Source organism: Halichoerus grypus, chromosome 3 (genome assembly GCF_964656455.1).
Source record: "Halichoerus grypus chromosome 3, mHalGry1.hap1.1, whole genome shotgun sequence".
Taxonomy (NCBI): domain Eukaryota; kingdom Metazoa; phylum Chordata; class Mammalia; order Carnivora; family Phocidae; genus Halichoerus; species Halichoerus grypus.
In genome coordinates, this window is record NC_135714.1 from 199630773 (window position 1) to 199652898 (window position 22126).

At 41.1% G+C, this 22126-nt stretch overlaps 1 protein-coding gene across 1 annotated transcript in view; it reads right to left on the reverse strand.

Annotated features, from left to right (window-relative positions):
- Positions 1-8369: 8369 nt before the first annotated feature.
- Positions 8370-22126, reverse strand: part of NEIL3 (nei like DNA glycosylase 3) — a 51326-nt gene continuing 37569 nt past the window's right edge. The window contains exons 7-10 of the mRNA XM_036121884.2: positions 17770-17927; positions 15892-16312; positions 10209-10383; positions 8370-8658 (exon numbers count right to left, since the gene is read on the reverse strand). Of these exons, the coding sequence (XP_035977777.2) occupies positions 8476-8658; positions 10209-10383; positions 15892-16312; positions 17770-17927 (937 nt within the window). The 3' untranslated portion in view covers positions 8370-8475. The remainder of the gene's footprint in view (positions 8659-10208; positions 10384-15891; positions 16313-17769; positions 17928-22126) is intronic.

Consider the following 22126-nt stretch of genomic DNA (forward strand, 5'->3'; position numbering starts at 1 on the left):
GCAGCCATATATTTACTGTAAAAATATCATCATGAGGTATATATCTGAATATAATCTCATTCAGAAGGGATGTATGGGAATGTACAAATCAAATTTGACCAAAAAAGACAAACAAATATGAATGATACACACTCATTACAGGAATTTTACTAATGGATTTCCCTATTATCCTATTTCATAAGTGCTTTTTGGTCACTAATAATATCCTTGTTTCTATAGTTTTCACTTACGGAACTTTATTCGCGTGAACATAAGGAGTACTATTAGAAGAAAATTTTAAATGGCCGTATGCCATCAAATGTTAGATTCCCGTCCCTAATTTCGTTTCACGGCGTTCCTCCCACCCAGTTCAGGACAGAACTGATAAACCTCCCTTCCCCTTGAAGTCTCCATGTCTGATAAAAAATGGAATACTTGAGTTTATGCAGCTGTTCATGAGCTAATTATCTGCAATCATTTCTGATTACTTAATAGGCCATGGTAGGATGTGTGTTTGCTGCTATGTTGAGTTTAGACATTAGGCTTTAATGCGCTGATATGGTTAATTGTTGTGCTCACTGCTGCCTGCTAATAGACCATTCCTGAAAATGAGACCATATCTCAATGGAATTTGCTTGTTTATTTTAAATAAGTAATAACTACAAACTCAGATCCTAGATCCAGTGTTTACCATTTTAAGAATGCACTTTTTAAAGCTGTATCATTTCTAATGCATTTAAATTATTCAAGTTTGGAGAACACACGTTATTAAACTAATGAGTCAATAACCAACTCAAATACTTAGATTTCACATTCTTCCTGCTCCGTTCAGCTTCCTAAATTGTTTTCTGCCATTGATAGCAAAATAAATTCTTTTTAAATGCGGCCAAACAAGCTGAATGTAATAACACAATAATGAGAAAAATATATGCATATTAAAAGCAGACAAGTATTTATTAACATGTGAGCCAAGATGCTGACGCGAGAGGTCTGTCGGAGCGACATAGAAGTGTTAACACACAAGGTGGACGAGGAATTGTAACAACGCTGCTAATTTGCTTTGCAGTTTTGCATTTTAGGATAGCGTTTAGTCCAAAAAGCTAGTGTGCGGTTTTAAAAATTTAGAAGGTTCTTCTTTTGTCGACTTGCCATATATTTGTGTTTCTGATTGCCAACAACGGATGCCAAGCGTCTGCACAGATGCTTTGGTGTCTCTTCCTCTTTCCCTTGCTGTTCACAAGCTCTATTTTTTTCTTCTATCATCATGGTTTCATAGCTTCATCTCCTTTAAACTTCCTTTTCCTCTCGCGCTACTCTTTGATTAGAGGAGCCAATAGGATCCAAATAATAAGTAGAAAGTGTTCCAACCCCCAAACCCTTGGCTTTCCTTCTGCAACTTCCAAGAACAGGGTCCTTCCATCCTCTGCCTACTCCAGACCTTGTTAGCACTGGATTGACCCCTTTTAAAGTAGACTTCAGTGAACGGGACCCTGTGGATTGTTTGGGTCCCTTGCTCTGGGTGACACAGTACAATTCTATAACCGGCTTTCCCAGAAACACGTATACACATAGTGCTTCCATGAACTTAAAGCTGTCTCTCTCTCGCTCTCTCTTTTTTTTTTTTAAGATTTTATTTTTTTTACTAGAAAGAGAGAGAGAGAATGAGCGGGGAAGGGGCAGAGTGAGAGGGAGAAGCAGACTCCACGCTGATCGGGGAGCCCAATGTGGGGCTCGATCCCAGGACCCTGAGATCATGACCTGAGCCAGAAGGCAGAAGCTTAACCCACTGAGCCACCCAGGTGCCCCCCAAGCCGTGTCTCTTCTGCCATCAAAGAAACAGGGAGAGAAGAGAACTAGAATTGTATTGATAGTGATTTACATTCCTTATTGGATTTATGGGATTTCCATCTCGAATGCAATATATGCCTGGATTTCTCTGAAACTTTGGATTTCCTTCATGAATTAAGGTTCTTAGTGGTTCTTTCATGTTTTCTATTTCTAAATTTTTGAGGTATCACTGGAAACATAAAACTCACTCCAGCATCTCCTTCCTCATACCTTCCTTTTTTAAAGTTTTGGGCTCTCTGTTCCCCAGACTCAGCATGTACTTCCTCAGGCACTCACGAAAGCTCTGTCTGGTGAAAATCAAATCCTTCTGTGAGACCACCGGCACTGCGCTTTCCTCTCTGAAACCTCCCACAATAGTTGTGGTGGTAGTAGTAGGAGTAGTAATAATAAAGATAATGAAATGAAATGGAGTTTTTTAACCGCAAAGTGCTGTGCTAAGCCCTTTAAATGGATACAGCATTTTATCCTCAAAACAGTGCTGTGGGTGGCACTGCTACCATGATTTCATTGATGAGTTAACTGGGACTTTGCTCTCAATAGCCAAGGCTTAATAGAATATGTTCAAGGTCGCATGGTCAAGGTCAAGGTAAGCAATAGGGCGGGTCTTTGAACTAGCGGTCTTAAGAACTCAATCTTATTCCAGAATCTGCGTAATTAAAGACTATACATTCAGTTCCCTGCGATGCTGGCAGAATAGATGCCTTCTCATTTGTTCAAAAAGCCCCCTGTTCACATCGGTGATCTAGCACAGGTCCCAGGGTGCACTGGCTTGCTCTCTGCCCCTCGGCTCCTGCAGGGGAGGCAGGGACTTAGTTATTTTTACATCCTCAGAACAAAGAACTGGCACATCTTGTAGTAGTGAAATGGAATTAAGTCTTCCTTTACAAAGATTTTTCTTTCTGCACATGCCCTATGTACATTTTTCTTCCTGTACGTACCTTTCCTTAAAATACAGTTTCAAGCCACCCAGGACTATTTGCTATCCCCCATACATTCCCTCTGTGTATGCAATGCTCACTGCCTGAAATGCCCTTCTACATATGCAAATCTTCACCAAGGTGGAATCCCACTTGCTTGCTGTCCCTTTGCTGAAGCTCTTCTAGCTCAAGGATCCGATGTGAGATGTGAGTGAGCTCTCTTTCACTGTTCTTAACTCCCCTTGCTTACAGGGCTAGTATCCCTTATGATTTTCTATGTCACAGACTGCCAAGCTCTTCTTTAAACCTATGAAATATTGATTTTTTCACATAGTAGGTGCTTGATAGACATTAAATGAATTCAAAACTAAGAAGTTATTTAAACCAGTTGATTTGGTTTCCTATAAGATGAAGAGGTTCAAACTCATGGGCACTGGGAGTTGTAGGTACATGTTTTCAACCCTACGTTATTAAAAACAGTTGAGCAGTAAAGGCAGCATTATTTTTTTTATTTATTTATTTTTTTGCATTCACAAATATCTACGGAATGCCAAAAAAGAGAGAGAGAGAGAGAGACTTTAAATTACTAGAAAGATTGAACAGCTTTTAGAAACAGAGGAATTTCTTTCTCTTTTATAATAAACCAGCAACACTCTGTTCAATGACATTTAAGTGCATTCATGTTTGAGTTGTGGTAACAAGGTTAAAAATGTTCAGTAGACTGACATTATATTAAAGTTTTATCTATTAAATTCAACAGATGCTTACCAAGTTTCTACTGTGTGCAAGGCACAGAGCCTGGGAAGATTCTGTGAAGGACAAAGAAGAGTTATATAAAATCCCTTACAGAGGGGACCATCAGGAAATGCAGCTAGGACAAGTAACATTACAGGGGACACACCGTGGCGTACGCTGCAGAAGACACAGCAAGTTCTGTAAAGGTAGACAAAGAGAAAAAGGGGTTACATCTTTTGGGAAACCCACTAGAACACTTACTCTTCCATTTCATACACCAACTTGCTAGTAACGGTGACTTGGAATATGCAATGACAGGTGCCTTTAGAAAGTACATGAAAATAATGGGTTAAAAAAATGAAAGGAAATTAAATAAATAAAAGCAAGAGAAGGCAGTGGAAATTTATCTTTTTTATTTTTTATTTTTTTCTTGCTTCTGATATTTCTTTTTTGCATTTTTTCTTATTTTATTATGTTATGTTAATGACCATACATTAAATCATTAGTTTTTGATGTGGTGTTCCATGATTCATTGTTTGTGTATAACACCCAGTGCTCCATGCAGAACGTGCCCTCTCTAATACCCATCACCAGGCTAACCCATCCCCCCACCCCCCTCCCCTCTAGAACCCTCAGTTTGTTTCTCAGAGTCCATCATCTCTCATGGTTTGTCTCCCCCTCTGATTTTCCCCCCTTCATTCTTCCCTTCCTGCTATCTACTTTTTTTTTTTTTTTAAACATATAATGTATTATTTGTTTCAGAGGTACAGGTCTGTGATTCATCAGTCTTACACAATTCATAGCGCTCACCATAGCACAAATTTATGGGCATTTTAACATGGCCCATTTAACATGATAAATTTTAGGGGGAAAATGAGCATAATCTTACCATCGCACCACGATTATTTTCATTTGCGTTATGTTAGGTATTTGTGCAGTTCTAAGAACAGCACTTTTCTTTAACACGTAGAAAGGAGAACAGCTTATTTCAGAGGGGGGGCTTTCGCATGCTGCAAACCTCATTCAAGCCACGGCCTGTGTGACACGAACACCTCTCCTACTTAACCTACGTGAACCAGGCTTCCTAAACTGGAAAAGGAGAAGTAATGACAACAATAATAAAGCCAATTTCCTGGGTGGTCAAGAGGATTCAGTGAGATGCTCCAGGGAAATGGCAGCCACTGTCACAAAAGAAGGGCCCAGGAAAACAGTGGTTCTTCACACCATCTTCCTCACTTTACCTCCTACCTCATTCTCAATCCCACCCCCCCCAGCTCCATCATTGAAATCCTTCATATTCATACGATATGGGTCTGAAATACCAAGGAACAGACAGATTAACTCTAAAGAGCTGAATAGCAGCAGACCACGTAGCGTGTCCTGGAAGTGCAGCACAGTGATGAAGAGCAGGTTCCGGAGGCTGAGCCCCGGTCCATGCTGTCGATGTGGGACAAGACCCATACCTGCTTCCCTCCAGCCAGAAGCATCAGGAGACAGAGATGCGATGGCTTCTGCCTTCGCCCCCCCGCAGAAGGTGGCCCAGACGCCCCCGGCAGCCCGGGGAGTCACCCTTTTGCCTGAGACAGTACCAGAAGCCCCGAGCAGGAGCCTCAGCAAGATCAGAAGGAAGCCAAGCAGAACCGCATTGCAAGGGCTCTGTGACCTACACCAGCCCTGGGCCCGACGCCCACAATTTACGCCAGAACCTACGCATCCGATCTAAGTGGAACAACAACGAGCTAAAGTAGAAGACTTAAACAGGCTCGAGAGTTTCCTAACATCATAACCAAATATCCAGGATATAATAAAAGATCATCCGTCATGCCCCAAACCCGGAAAGCCACAATCGAAAGAAGCAAAGACTCTCCACCGGTGGCAATAACGAGGTGAATCAGATGTTTGGATTATCCGACCAGGATTTTCCAAGTGCTTCCAGAATCAATTCTAAGTCCTCCTGAAATCAATTTGAAAAATGGAAAATCTCAGCAACCAGATGTTACACAAAAGAACCAGGTTGGAAATTACAGGAATGAGCAGCACAGTCTCCAACATAAACAAGCTTGCTGGATGGTCTCCCTAGTGGAGATGGCAGGGAGCCCCCTCCGGGACCACAGCAAACGGACAAGCTAATATTTAAATCCTTGGGATCTCAGAAGGATGGCAGCAGTGTGTGGGACCGAGAAAATGTCGGAAGAAAGAGTGGTTGAAAAGCAGTAGGCATTACATCTACATACTTAACTTCCGACAACTGAGATAAAACGGTACCGCTTCGCATAAGATGTAGAAAACCTGGAATCTTATAGCTCCTTCAAGCTCTCCACCTTCACGCTCGAGTCATCATAGTATACCTGCACACGTGACACATCTCACAAGACAATGTTACGTTATCTTGCGTTCAACAAACAGCCCCATGTATTGTAAAGAAATTAAGAGAAAATAGGAAATATTTCATATTTTTTTAGATATTTGCCTTTTCCGGTTTTCTGTATTGCTTCCTAACGATTTGCATTTCCATCTGGCATCACGCTCCTTTGGCATGGACTTCAACGAGCAACGTTCGAATAGCTGCTTTAAAACCCGTGTTTGCTAATTCCCATGTCTCGGTCATCTTGGAGTCGATCTCTCGTGTTTGTCTTTTCTCTGAAACTGGGTCACATTATTCTGGTTCCTCTTATGTTGCATAATTTGGATGGAATCCTGAATATCACATGGAGGTGGGTCTGGATTTGGGATATTCCTCTAGAGTGTTGATGTTTTTGTCTCTTCTGGCAATGAATTTGGTTGGATTCGAACTGCAAATTCTCTCAGGCAATGGATCAAATCTTGATTTGGTTCTTTTGTCCTTAGCTGCTCTGTGTTCATTCTGTCCGTTAACGTGGCAGGGGTGGTCCAGGGGTCAGGCGAGGACAAGGGCAGAATTTAAGCACAGAACTTGGGGCTCCCCCTCTGGGATCTCACCTATTTCCCCCTTTTCCAGTGGCCTCTTCAGGCCCTGTTTCTGCCAGACTTTAGCCAGCCTGCTTGGTACTGACTTTGTTCTGCCCTCAGAATAAAAACTGTTAACACATGGGAAGTTACCCCCAGCTGGTCTCGCCTCCCAAAACTTACACCTCGCCAGAATCTGCCAGTTTTGGTTCGCTCCCTAGGATTGTTGCTGAGTGTGTTCAGAATCTGGTTATCCGGTTGCCCAGAAACTAGAGTTGGGTTCAGTTAGAGCTTGCCCCACCATGGAAGCAGAAACCTCCTTGAGGTTTTGAAGGGAAATGTGGTCAAAACACAGAAGCAGGTTTGAACGAATGTCATTTTTCAAACATCCATTCTTTCCAGACAAGATCCTATTTTGCCGGTCCATCTGGTTCTTTGATGCTTCTCAGTAAAATTTTCTTCATATAAATCCTGCATATTTCTCACCAGGTAAGTATCTACATGCATTATACTGAAATTAATTGCATTTCATTTGCCTCTATTTCCCTGGCATTAATTTGCTCATTTATGGAAGCCTCGTTAGGGACGGGCCTTTCCCTCCCTGTGGCACAAGGAGTCTACAGTTTTGTTCTGAACGCACACCCGGGTCAGCTAAGCTCACCTGTGGTCCAGCCAGCCCGGGTCTGCCTTGTACTCATTGTCACTGTTGAGCTCCTCGGGTTGGGATCACCGATCTTGGGCTGGTTCCAAGTCTGTCTCTTCAACATAGAGTTCAAACACAGATTACACCATAGCATATGCTCTGGCCTTGCTGAGAATTTCATATGCTGGGAACTCCGAGAGCTCTGCATGGACAATGTAGCGACAGAATGGGAAAGGGGGTCAAGCCATCTTCTCTGCAGTCCTTTTCTTGTCTAAAAATCTTTTTAATAGACTCAACCAGCTCTAAGTGGAATTTTCCACAAACATGCAGAAACAACATAAGACTGAGGTTTTCCTTTTCTTTTGGTAAATAATTATATAGTTACCTGCACTAAATTTTGGGGGGGGGGTACAAAAAAACAGAGGGAAGTTAAAATGAGGAATAAAAAAACAATAGCACATTAGTAAGCTTTTTAAATGGACTTGATTTTAAAAATTAATTTCAGATATTAAAATCAAGATCAGAAAAATTGAGATCAACTTCTCTTTTTAAAGATCTACAGACAACTTCTGTTCCTAAATATTACTTTTATATTCTGAATCCCCAAAGGTTTCTAGGAAAATGCATTTGAAGTTATCCAAGTGTTTGGCTTATCTCTGGCATCTAACGGGGAACTTGATGTCTGTTGAATAGAATAAAACCAAGCAAATGTTCTTTTCCATAAAGGAGATCTCATTTCCTTAAATTTCATTTAAGAAAAAAGACGTACTTTAATCGTATGCAGTGAAGAGTGGCGATACCCAAGAACATTACTCATTACAGATAGAAGACTTAGCTATTTCACTGGACTACGTAAACTTTCCCTTAAAAAAAAAAAAAATCGGGCGCCTGGGTGGCTCAGTCGTTAAGCGTCTGCCTTCAGCTCAGGTCATGATCCCAGGGTCCTGGGATCGAGCCCCGCGTTGGGCTCCCTGCTCAGCAGGAAGTCTGCTTCTCCCTCTCCCACTCCCCCTGCTTGTGTTCCCTCTCTCGCTGTGTCTCTCTCTATCAAATAAATAAATAAAATCTTAAAAAAAAAAAAAAAAATCACTGCTTCCCCAAAGAAGTTACAAGAGACCAACAGCACACTAAAAACACTTTATTGTCATTACTAAATGCATTATATATACATGATAAATAGAATATATGGTACATCTGATGAAACACCCAGTCTTTGTCAAGGTAAAAGAAATACCCAAAGAATGGAAAGATGGCACACATTAAGAAAAAAAAGAAAAATGAACAGGTCTCAAATATTGCAAGAACTATAAAATGTGCCACATTCTACAATCTTTCTATTAAAGATTAAACAATTAAACAAAAGGGGACTAAACATTATATATGGTTTGAAGAAATCAAATGCCAGATATCCTACAGAAGGAGAAAACATTAGCACCCTGGAATAATTTTTATTCCTGGTCCATTTTCTGCCCACTGGAAAAAATTGCACTGTTTTGCCTTCCCAAGAGGACACACAAAAAAATTCTTTCCGTTATTAGGTCCAATCTTCAACACCGTTCTCATGATGGAGCGTCTGCCGTGGTTGCAGAATGGGAAGGACAAATCTGCCCACTGCAGGGTGAAAACAGAAGGATTGTGAAGTTAAATATGTACGGGCTGAGCCCGGCTGCTCATGATCAGCATGCCCCACGTTCCCTGCTACTATTACTCTGACATTGTAAAACTGACACAAGTCGTTAGTTCTTGCCCTTAAAAGAGCTTACGGACTATAAGAAGCATCTCTTCTACAAATCTGTTTGAATTATGCAGAAAACTGCCATGATTCTGAGTTTCTCTTTGTCTGAAGGCATACTTAGAGGAGTTCTTTCCTCTTTGTTGAAAATATTTGGAAACGATCAGAATCTTGCTGGAAAGCAATCACCAATGTTTCTATCAGTCTGTTTCAGTTCAAACGATTAAGATCAAAGATTTGTTATGAGTTTGATACTAAAGTTCCTTCATCTCTTAGGAAAAGAAAGAATCCGATACAGAATTACATGGATGAATTTAGGCAGATTCCCTTGTATTATTCTTATAAATTTTGGCCTCGAGGGAGCTTTAGAACAAGCTGTAATATTATTAATTTGCTACCTAATATTTTTTCCATTACATCCACAAAAGCTCCTTGAGGAGGAAATGTGTCAGTTCAGGACGATAGAGTTACATCTTGTGCAGGGGTTAAGACCTGGAAAATTCCTGAAGACAGAGATTTTCTCTCTCAATGAGCCCAACCAAAAAATTTTTGTTCCGGCACTGAAACAGATCAGTGTTTTCTTTTTTTCAGTTATTCACCAGATACAACAACTGGAAAAACACAGATCTTTACACATCAGAGTCACACTCAGCATAGTGAGAGGCTCACACCTTGAGAAACACAGAAGGTGAGCCTGAGGAAGGAGAAGGACCCCAGATTCAAGTGTCCTATCCCATTGTCATTTCCAGGGACACTCACAGATCGGCAAGGAGGGAGGAATCACCCTCTATTTACATTGTTATTGTGCAAGCTTGTGTAATCGGATTAACTATGTTTACTCTAAATCCAAGGTATGTAAACTATTTTTCCTGTGTACTTCTATCCAATGCACAAACCAAGGGTTTCGTAGCAGAAGTTAGGAAGAGCACGTTTGCATCTTGGATTATTCGCCACCTGGGTAATACCTTCCTATCTTTATAAACCAAGGGCAACACATCTACACTTGTGGTTACGCATGTGACATAACTAGAATCATCTAACAGCTATTATTTGATTACTTTTTCTTTTTTTGATGAAGCTCTTTGAATTTTAAGTTCTTCAACATTCAGGCTTTCAAATTAAGTGTCAATATGGCAATTTAAAATTTAAAGGTGAAAAAGGAAATAAAATTTAAAGATGAAATTGGAAAAAAAATTGCTATTACTTTTTTTTTTTTTTTGGAGAAGCAGAGAGGAGGGGCAGAGGGAGAAAGAGAATCTTAAGCTCCGACATGGGGCTTGATCTCGCAACCCTGAGATCATGACCTGGGCCGAAATCAAGAGTCAGATGTTTAACCGACTGAGCCACCCAGGCGCCCCACTATTCATTACATTTTAATAACAGAAGTATTCAATTACATGAGAGGGAGCTTGAAAAATCTTACACGTACTTGGAAAAATCCACACTGCGCTTCTCTAGGTAGAGGACAAACATAAAACTGCCTGCCCTTGTTTTCGCCATCCTTCCGCACAACCTGGAGAACGCAGAGGCGGTTGTGTTTACTGCAGCGAGGACTGTCAGCATTTAATGCACCAGTACCATCTGTCGTATTAATTCCAAGTTCACTGAAATGACAGGTTACAAAGTTACTGCAGTGTAACAGCGCTAAAAGGGATCATTCCCACCACCTCCCCACCGTGTTAGAATTCTGTTGGTACCCAGACATGGTACCAAAGAGTGGACCATGGCCAACTGTAGGTCATTACACACACTGTGACATCTTTTTAACTCTTGGGTTCCCCAGGTAATCCAAATTCACTTCCAAAGCTACCTATCACCCAAAGCACACAATTAAAATTTCTGAAGAATAAAAACAGCTGAAATGTGCACCCAGTACAACCACTTTACCTACTTTTCATTTGTGATATCCAGTTCTTCCCTTCCTCAGGATTACAGTGTGGCCCCTTTTATTTCCCCTAAAATATTCTCAAGTCCGCTGCTCCCCACCCCCCGAAGTAACCAGAATGAGTCTTCTCTAATTATGTTCTCATCGGTAGCAAACTCTCGCCGATGGCTCCGACAAGGCCAAAGAGATCACCCTTTCTATTGTCCACTTTAAAGACAATTTTCTATGCTTTTCTTTGATCAAGGCTGCTATAATAGTTGCAATCATATTTCAGCAAGGCACGGGCTGCCTGGCAGAGCAGAAATGTGTGTTTTGAAAGCTACTAGGGGAGCTTTATTCTCCCCCACAATTACGATCAAGAGTATCTGCAGGTTATTCCCACACAGAGTGGACTAAGGTCAGAAGCCGGACTTCTACTGTAGCTGGAAAAGCAGAATTTTCTCTTGGAAAAGGAACTTCATGATTATTTTAAGGTTTTTTTTTTTTTTTTTAATATTTTGCATATTTTTTAATAATGCCTTTATAAGAACTAGTTTTTTTAATAAAACGGTTGAAGAGAAAAAGAGCTCACATTAATTAAAACCGGAAGTCCTTCCCCTTAATATCCCTATTTTAAAACTTTTTAATGATAAAAAATTCATCCTTTCTCATTTGTTTTGGTTAAAATATCATTATTAAATAATTTCTATGATGGAATAAAATATCACTCTTAATTTTTTTAAAAATACTGAAAAATCATAAATACGTCCCCTTTTTCTTGCTTCCTAAGCTACATTCTTCATATACTTGTTCCTATAATGATACCTCAAGGTATCATATCTAATTGAAATGTTCAGAGTTTGAGGTATTTTTTCCTTCCAGTTTTATTGAGATAGAACTAACATACGAGGTCTTTTATTTGTGATGAAATTGGTTTAAAGTCACCTATAAAACAGACACTTAAATACATTGCTTTAAATTAACTCAACTTTAAGTAAATTAACTTTAAATAAATAAAAGCTTTAAAAAGAAATTAATTAACTCAAATATTCTGAGGGTGGTTTCTGAAGCTGGTCAGGCAGTAGGCATTGCTAAGGAAAGCATTATAGTTCAATATCTTGCCAGCAACTGTTCTGTGGCTACCTTCTTCGGGGTGGGGGACGGTAGTCAGTATTTTAGAATCAGGTAATACCATTCCGAAATAGCAAAACCTGAAGACAACCGGCCTTTCTTTTTCCATACTCCCTCTATTTACCAATGCCCCTTCCAAGAGAGGGGATATTAAAACTTAAACTTCGAGAGAAGCTAAATATGTAGATGGTTGCAGAGAAGTCAAGAAATGTCAAAACCAAAGCAAGGGGATCATAAATATGCTTTAAAAAAAAAAACTGTTAAGAGAGAAAGAAAAAAGGTAAAGAATGCTAATAAAAAGGAGTGAAATGATGCTTTCTTACAGAAAAAAATGCACACATGCAAACACAGTTTTCTACATTATTTTGAAGGTGGCTGCCTTAGATAACAATTAGTTGAACATTTTCTAACCCATTTGCTTCAACCTAGATATCTCCAGGGCTCCAAATACCCAGGAGAGGTTTAAATTCTCTTACCAGTAAAGCTTTCTTGGTGAGGGGCAAGGTGGAAGGTAGGATTACGGTGGGGGGAGAAAAGGCCCCCATGTCCCCCTCGGGCTCCTCGTTTCTGTCTGTCATTCCATTTCCTCCTTGGTATAAGTTAAAGACAAAAATATCCACATGCTATCCTATCCCTAGCACTTAGAGTGGGGTCCGCTGACGAGAAGCATCAGCAGTACCCGGGACAGCCTTAGAAACACAGAATTATCCACCCTGCTCCAGATCGCCCGCAGAATTAGAATCTGGATGTTAACAAGTTTCCCAGGTGATTCATATGCACATTAACTTGTGAGGCACTGAGTTAATGTGACCAAGATATTGATGCCACCTGTGATCACATCAACTCTAAATATGCACAGCTAATTTTAATTTTATGATAGAAAACATTATCCAGGATAATTAAATGTTCTGATTAATTGAGGACATCTTGGTTCCTCTTTGTTTCCATCATTATTTAAAAACTTTCTAAAATGTAGCAGAGCATTTTCTTAAGGTAAACTTAGCATACAAAATAGTTTAACTTATTTTGATAACTAGGACCATCATTTTGAATATTAACAGTGGATTATAAATGGCCTATTAATATGAGAGATCAAGGGTTGACAAATCTTTTCAGATGGCACATATTTTCGGCTTGTGGGTCTTAACAGTCTCTGTTGCAACTACTCAACTCTGCTGTTGTGGCATAAAAAGCAGGCATAGAAAATACGTCAGCCTATGGGAATGGAAGGTGTGCCAATAAAACTTTATTTATAAAAACAGGCGGTGAGCCGGATTTGGCCCTGCCAATGCTAAAGTAAAAGTCATTAGAAGTGAGCAATGCTTGATGCCTAATAGGTTCTCAATAAATACTTGTTAATAAATAACACTGAACAGAGATCAGATAAAGACTATTATCAAGAATGAGGACATGACCATGCATAGTCTGTAATTTTAAAATGGACAGTTTTCAACGATCGATTTATCATGGTTTAACTTCTCTTACAGATAGGGTGATTCATTACAATGAAAACACTGCCTATAATGTTTCGAACTAATCAGTGCCGTTGAATGTAGATTTTGGAGCTCAGTGGTATTTCAAGAAATAAAACAGAGGTTCAGTGACTCATCCTAGATGGTCCCAGGTGGTTCTAAAATCCTTGGGGGCTGCAAACTGCAAAGGGGACAGGAAGTGCGTCTAAGGGGTCAGTGTTCCCCGGCGTGAGAGGTGGACCCTGCCAACCCTGACCAGGGACAGGAGACAATGTCCGTGATTCTGCCAGTTTTATTTCCTCCTGCGAGTGAACCTCGGCTCAGCTCGGGAAAAGCCTTAACCGAAAACACATGTGTTCTTTGCATACGCACCCCAGTGTTTTGCTCTGCATTTACAATAATTGGATCAAAGACTTAAAACTGTTTCTAGCAGTTCTTCTGAGCTGCTTAAAAACCGGTTCAACCCTCTAATTTATAATCCAGTAGCTGGATAAAATTCAAGTATATCCAAAGACCAATCTGGAAATATGCCTCATCAACATAGCATGTATCATGTGGTGATGAGATCAGTAATTAAGAGAACAAAAGGCGAATTAATTACCATATAATTATTAAAGAAAAAAGAAATAAACTGGCTATAAATTCTCTGAGTGGACCACCTGCTTTAATCGTATTATGTTGTGAGCTTCTGCTCGGCATCTTGTCCACAAGATGAACACTGTAGCTGCCAGACAAGGAGAAAAATGAAATAAATGACAGTAATTTGCAATTTATTCCTTGTAAAGTAGCTGGGTGCAGAAGGGCTGCTGGGTGAATGTATTTCATCACTTGACATTTATTCTGCTAGTTGATCTTGATTGATTTTAGAGTCTCAGTCCTGGGGTTCTTATATTCAACACATACACAGGCTGCAGTGTTTCTAAGTAATGCTGTGTGCTGTGATTAATCATGTGACCCTATTACTAATGGCTTATGAAGAAATCATTTAAATTTAGGGTCACATTAATGTTTTTTTAAATCCCTAATTCATTAGTTAAATTGTCTGAGATTTTCTACAAAGCACCGAGGAAATAAAAATATGCCAAGATATTTCATCTGGGTACAAGGAAGGCCACAACACTTTAAATTGCTCGCATCTACTTCTTTCTGCCAAAGCTACAGCACAGAAAAGACTTCAGGGATTTTCTTAGAGAATAGCCTCCCAACTCAGACGCTCCAGACCCTAGCTCCTTCATGACCTTTGATTGGGGTTCATTAGACATTAATTAGGATGAAAGTGTAAAGGGAGTGTCCTGATCCAGGCAGTTAAATGCTTGGCCTCCACAGCTTAATTCACATGTCTGTCATTCCCGAGTATTACGGACAAAAGTTAAAGCAGTTATTATAAATGATTATGAACAAGATTTTTTTTTTTAAGAAATCAGCCAAGGATAAATCATCAAGACTAACTTGATGGTAAATTTAGAGTTGGGATAGAAGACTCGAGACAAAAGAATCTATTGACCAAACACCGCCTCAGAATTATGAAATAAGCTCCAAGGGTTCCCAGAGGCTAGTCTGGGACGGTACCCCAACTGGTCCCCCGTCTTGCCGCCTGAGGGAGGAATCTTCCCCTCAGCAAAGACACAGCCCATCTGAGGAGAAGGTAATAATGCAAGCCCCCGCCAGTGATCACTTTGAGTCCCACGCACACCACCTCTTTTCTGCCTGTCTCCCACGGGTGCTAAGAGACCCATGGGAAGAAGACTCTCCACCCTCACTTCATTGTAAAAATGCAGGATGGACAGCCCTTGCTTTCTGAAGGAAAAAAAAAAACACAGAACAGCAGGGGAAAAAATTGTGGAGAAATGTCTCTCTCTGAGGGAAGCCTAATACCAGGTTGTGAGAGTAAGGGAGTCTAGATAAAGGGTCTGAGCAAGGTAGTATGGAACAGGGAGTTTTAGGTGCTGCCGAGAATCCTGAGAAGGGGTGACCTTGTTTATTAACATTGCTATATCTCTGGTGACAGCAACTGACGGTGGGGGGGTGGGGGCTTCTAGAGGTGAAGTTCATAGTCTCATATCTGGTCTGCTAGTATTTACTAATCAAAATGACAACTATTCAAGTTCAGATACAAAAGTGGCAGACATGTTCTTTGGGCCTTATTGGCTGAAACAAACAACACCATCCCACATGGCTATTGAGATAAAGTCACTTTCTTTAGCAGAAATGTCACTAAAAGTATCTGCAATTCCCTCTCTTTAGAAGTGAAGACACTTAACTAAACTGTCATGAGTAAGTCTCCCTTTTAGAAGAACTATCTTTCTTTGGAAGGAAATATAAAAAAATGCTAACAGTGGTGACTGATATCAGGTGGGATTATGGGGGATTTAAACATTTTTCTTTATACTTTCTAGTATTTCCCAACTATTCTGTATTGAACTGTAGACACTTACAGTCAGAATACAATAACTTTTTACAAAGAGATGTAGAAGGTTCTCTTTTCATTCTGTTTCCTTCTCTAACATTATAAGCTAGAGAAAGCAAGGGAAGTAAATTACCATAATCATCTTTCCAGGTTTGATTTACCTTCCAAATGGATGACTTCCCTGCCTTCTTAAAACTTAATGCAAATACCTTCAAGATCAAGGTTAGAAGTATCACACCTGTGAGAAAATCCAGGGTTACCACTTTTGAGGTCTGGTGATGAAGTGTGGGTTGTTTTCATTTTTTTATATGCTGGGCTAAATAATTTAGACCGAGAGCAGACCGTAGGCGATACGTTTACTTTGTTAGATGGTTGAGTTATCTGGTGTGCTCTCTCCTCGCAAGGGTGCAGTGGATCACTAAAACAAACGTCAGCCAGAGGAGGGTTTTGAAATTCTCCATCTAGTATCTGGTTTTGGCTTCTTTTTCTTTCCAAAGCACTGGATTTATTGCTGAAATCGGCCAAGACAAGTGTTGTAGTGCCAAATGCCGTTTTCCTGTTGATCTTCACTTCTGTACTTGGTTTTCCAAAGCTATTACACGGATACTTCACTAAGCTGTTAAAGTCAATAGAATGTTCTTCATTCTTGATTACTGAATCTGGGAGGAGAGAGAGAGGTAATTCTGCAGTATTCCTATAGTATATGGACTATTTGAAATATATATAAACATATATATTTGTAATATTGACTATTTGAAACATCTATTTATATGACTACAACTTACTCCCCTATGATAGTGAATACATAGAACGAATAACACAAAGTTATTTTGGAAAATTCAGGATTAGCCACGTTCTCGGCTAGGAAAATAAAGTATCAAAAGTTCAACTACTCATAGAGGCTCCGAGGAGGGTTTAACAAAGATTTATATTTGCTTCTTACTATGTCTAACCATTTAAAGGTCATTCAGCTATCAATTCTGTTACTATGCGGCAACATATTAAAGCAGCTGTAATTAAGAGGTTGGTATGCCATGAGGTTTCAGATCAGCAGCTAGAGACCTGTCTCTAGATTATCAGGAATGTTTCTGTGAATGACACAGTAAAGGGAAAGGCTTAGTAAAATTACAAAGATGAATTACAAAGACTTAACGTTAATTAAAAATGTTTTAGCAAAGCATCCCAGGATTTTGGAATCGGTGCTGTAATATGTTCTAAATTGTAGTCTTTTGTACTCAGAGAAATAACAAGAAAATAGTTAATGAGAGGCGAAGAGGCATTTCTGTTGAAATGAACGAGGAGACCTAAGACTGTGGTTTTCTGAGGGCTCTCTGCTCAAATATCCAGAAGCAGGAGGCGTTGTCCCTTCCAGCAGAGCTGTGTGCAGGGCCAGGCCCGCCTTTCTGGCCCAGAGAACAAAACGCAGCTTGACAGCCAGCACAATGTGGGGTCCACAAGTCAAGGATGAACTTTCTCATCTCTAATTGAAGGAAGAAAGAACGCTTTGAGAACACAATAGGAGCTGCATCAATGAGCGGGTTCTTAATCACGGGCTCTCTCTGAGGTTCAACTTTCTCTGAACGCATGAAATTGTGAGCTGTAAAGACTTATTTTGAAGGATTTCAATGAAATCAGTACAATTGTCTGGGTAAAGATTTTAATAACAAGGGGTAGGAAGGATAAAGAAGGGAAAAAATTCAGCATTTTTCTATTCCACCTGCAACGATATTCTTGCAGAAATCCTCCCTTTCAGTTTATGAAGCATTTGGACTGAATAACAAACCCAAAAGTTGCTGAAGTCTGCATAAAACAAAGCTTTATTGAATAATTCATTAGAAATAGTAGAGAACAGATGTGATCATCTCCGTTTTTTGAGATACAAAGGCACATACTCTTTTAGCACAAGCATGTTTTCCCTCCCTGTTGGGGGGGAAAAAAAAAGTCCTCAACAGAATAGTAGTGTGGTTTACATGCAAAGTCTGGCAATTCCTTTAAACCTTTCAGAAAGAGAGCATTTTACTTAGTTATGAAATATCAAGATGGAACAAGATATATACCTTTGTATCATTAGCCCTCTTTGAAGTGTTAGGAACTCAAAATCAGAATTCAGGCTTACCGGTAGGCCTCGAACTCAGGCAAGCGTCACAGGTCTTCGAAGACGGCCTATTTATCAGCGTGCAGACCACACACGTCCATTGCTCTTCACGTTCGCCAGCCAAGTGCTCCCCGCTGCTAGATGGCCACCTGACTGTAGTGTTTCTCGTGGGCAACTTGCTACAAAAGGATTTTTAAGGTTACTCATTAACACTGTTACTGTTGTTCCTGTACTTTCTAGGTATTTTAGAAATTCTTATAACCATTAATACCCAAGTGGGTACAGGCCCTAACTCTCTCGGAATAAGATGTTTCTTCTTGGGCCCTGTTGATTGCTATTAAAGACAGAAATAACAAACCTTTTTATTTAGAACAAGAGTTGTTTTTGTTTTTTTAACTCACTAAAAATAGTTGACAATAACTGCTAGGAAGCATTTCTCAAATAAGGTTTTAAGTACGTGGTACTCTTCCCAAAGCCAAACTAAGATATCTTTACTGAACCAAATTTGGGGGGTGGGGGGTGAGATGGGGGGAGAAAAGAATTAGGCAGAAATTAAAACATGGAAAGTAAAATGAGAGAAATTTTAGTTACTTCATGTGCATGTCTCTCTAGAATTTCTCAACACTGTCCGCTAAGCACTATATCGATCAGCTGATCTATAATGAAGAAAAAGATACCTGGCCTCATATTACTTCCCCTCAGGTAAAACCGTTTCCTGTTAGGTATCTAATGAATAGATCAGTAAGAAAACAATAAAACCAACCCTGACTTCTGGACACAAATGCAAATCGTGATTTCCCACCTGGAATTCTTTTCTTTTTTTTTTAAAGATTTTATTTATTTGGCAGCGAGAGAGCACAACCAGGGGGAGCAACAGAGGGAGAGGGAGAAGCAGACTCTCTGCTGAGCAGGGAGCCCCATGCGGGACTCGATCACAGGACCTTGACATCATGACCTGAGCCGAAGGCAGACGCTTAACCGACTGAGCCACCAGGGACCCCTCCCACCTGGAATTCTTAATTGACTATTTATTGTTACACAAAATGCCATTAAAAGCTCTGATAAAGTCCTACTCTTAAATACCTAGTTCTGCAGAGCACATCATGTGGGTAAGCAACATGAGAGCATCGCAGATTCCTTCAGGATTCCAAACATTCATACTGAGAAAAGCTTTTTGGTAAAAGCTATGGGACCTCCCTTTTCAAAGCATGAGTTCTTTGACTTCAGAGGTACCCTGTCTCTTGTAACACCTTGCTCCTTACATATAATTACACCAGTTTTTATATTCAGGCTTGTCTGGTGAAATAACAAATAGCATAAGAAAGTCTGAAAGTGAGACGCATCTCATTATGGTTCTTTTATCTTCACTGACTTTTAATGCTCCTCAGTATTTCTTATTCCGATGGAGCCCCAGACCTCCCATAGAATTTGTATACTTGACCTAACTCCTGCCGTCCTACCAACTTACTCTGAAAGGGAGCTAAATGCATTTATTCATAATTCAATAAACACAATTTAAATAATCTTCAGATTTTCTATACTACAATTTTCACCATTCTTATCTTCTAACCTACGGATTTCACTAATCAGAAACCTATGTTCATTGTTACATGCAGAAGCTTTGGAAGCATTTCTTCCCCTTACTGTCCCACTTCTTAATCACCTACTAAGAAATTCTTTCCAATCCCCATTTGGATGTGCAACAGGAATCTCAAAGTTAATATACATCTGTCATGGACTGAGTAACCATCTCCCAAAGATAATGGGTCATAATACCAGGAACCTGTAAACGTTACTTTATAAAGAAAGAGGACCTTTGCAGAATGTAATTAAAAACCTTGATGTGGGGAGATTATCCTGGGTCATCTGGGTGGCCCCTTAATCCAAACCCCAGTGTCCTTGTAAGAAAGAGGCAGAGGGAGATTTGATACCCCTGCAAGAGAAGGCGATGTGACCACAGCAGCAGAGACTGGAGTGAGGCAAACCACAAAGGAAGGAGCCCCGACCACCACCAGAGGCTAGAAAAGGCAACGGATTCTGCTCTAGAGCCTCTGGAGGGAGCACAGCCCTGCCCACACCTCTCGCCCCAGAGAGCTGATGTTGAGCTTCTGGCATCCAGAACTTCGAGAATAACTTTCTGCTGCCTTAAGCTACCAAGCTTGTGGTCATTTGTTAGGGCCACCAAGGAAACTAGTGGAAATAAAATTCAAGATCACCCCCCTACCCACCCACACCTTGCAACTCTGCTAGTTTGTCTCATCTCAGTAAAGGGCTTCACTGTGCCCTCCACGGATCAGGCCAAAAACCCGGGAGTGATCCTTAACACTTCTTACCCTCACGTCCCACATCCAGTCCACCAGCAAATCCTGTCGGCTCTGCTCCAGACGCAAATTTACTCTGAAGCTACTGAAGCTTCCATAGCTCGGTGTGTTCTCACGGACCAGAGCGGGGAGCGGGGAGAGTGCAGGCAGTAACCCCAGCCACGAGATGGGGTTAAGAGCACTGTCGGGGGCGTCAGCCCTGGGGTTCTGGCCAGGCAAGGCCCACGCACCACCAGCACCATCTTGCATCTGCTCAGTGCCAGGGACGAGGTGCCCCGGCGGCATCGGGAGCAGCACTGTCTACTTTCAGAAGGACCTGAAGACGTCTGCCCCATTCTTTGCTCGAGGGCCTTTCTGACCCAGGCTGCAAGGCCATTTGACACACGCACCCCTAGCAAAGGCAAGAAGTATGAGGCCAAAACGTGGAAGAAAGTGATTACACAGTTGTAGCTTGCAGCTGATAAGTGTCTTATTTATCTCATGTTTGTGGTGTTTGTAAATTATAATTTGTTGTTTCTTATTCTGAATACTCATAGTAGGACCAAACTTAGCATTCATACTCATACATTTTTTTTCATAAAGAAGGCCCCCTAAATTGTGTAAGTTTCAGCCCTTAACCCTACCTCAACTTCTAAAATGATCCTTAATTCAGCCATTTCTTGCGCCCACTCCCTCCACAAATTGCCATCGTTTATCACGGGCGCTACTCTTGAGGGCACCCAGGCTCCAGCTCTTCACTCTGGTCACACTTACCGTCCCTTGTCCACATGGCGGCCTCACGGTCCTCATAAAACACAAGTCCATGTATGTCACCACCCCCCCCCCCGCGCTCACAACGTTCCCGCGGCTTCCCAGCTAACTCAAAGTCAATACACCCCACGCTACCCAGAGCCATCTTTGAATATATAAATCAGTTACTTCTCTCCTGTTCAAAACCTCCAAAGGCACCTCATCATACTCAGAATAAACCCAAAACTCCTTGCCCCTCGGCCCGCATTCATTCTGCTCAGTTCCCAGCCAAGCCTGCCTCTTTTCTCCCCATAAAACCAGTCAGAGACTTCACGCTTCTCCAGTCACCGTCTCCTCCACTGTCACGAGGCATCAGACTCTTTCAAAGGTCTCCTCAGAGACTTTATCCACCCAAACTATTGAAAATGAACTTCCCCGTCACTAGGTGTCCCCTCACTGAGGGGGATGTGTCGGCAGAGCTCCGTGTATCGCTGCCGGATACCTTATACATCCAGGGACATGGAGCTTTGTTTTTAAGATCTCCTCCCACTGGAATATAGAGTTCCATGAACAGGCCACAAATACAGGTGAAAGGAATGGATTTTGCCCTGCGTGCCCAAGAAGGCTGCTTTCTGGAAGATCAGCGTTTCTGAGTCGTCAAAGGCAGTGGCCATCCCTCAAGCCCCGCCTGCTCGAACTCCCTGGATGTCACTCTGTCAAAACTTCCCACTGCTCTTCCTTGGGCGCGTTTTCTTCTTTTGGTCAGCAAAGTCCAGGTAACCTCAAGGCTCTCTCCTGGACCTTCCTAGTTTCTCTCTCTGCATACTCTCAGGGACTGCAAATACTACCAGATTCGACTCTCAGCTCAGATTATCCCAAGATAGGTCATGGGGAGGAGCTCTGTTCTCAGAAGCCAGAGGCATGAAAAACAGGTGGAGGATGACCGTGTCTCTAAGGAGTCTTGGCAATTCTCAGTGGAGACCAGTTGCTGGCATGGCAAGCAAATGATTTCCCTTTGTCTACCAAACCAGATTATTTTTTAAGGACAGCATCGTAAATGTTAATAAAACAAAAGAAGGTACACAAAATAAAGTAGCATTTAAGGGTTGGAATAAAAAGAATGACTAAGCTGCTGCCCAATTGCTATTTTAGTGCAATCTAGTCTAATCTGATCCCTCACTCACGGAGCACCAATACTTTGTGGAAGCCCCTCCAGAATGTGTTTCTTCTGCTGAAACCCGAAGGAATTTACTATTGTGAGGCTTGAGCACGAAACAGCTCACACCTGCCTTTATTCTTTCTCCTTGTTCTAGCTGTGGAGAGCCCAG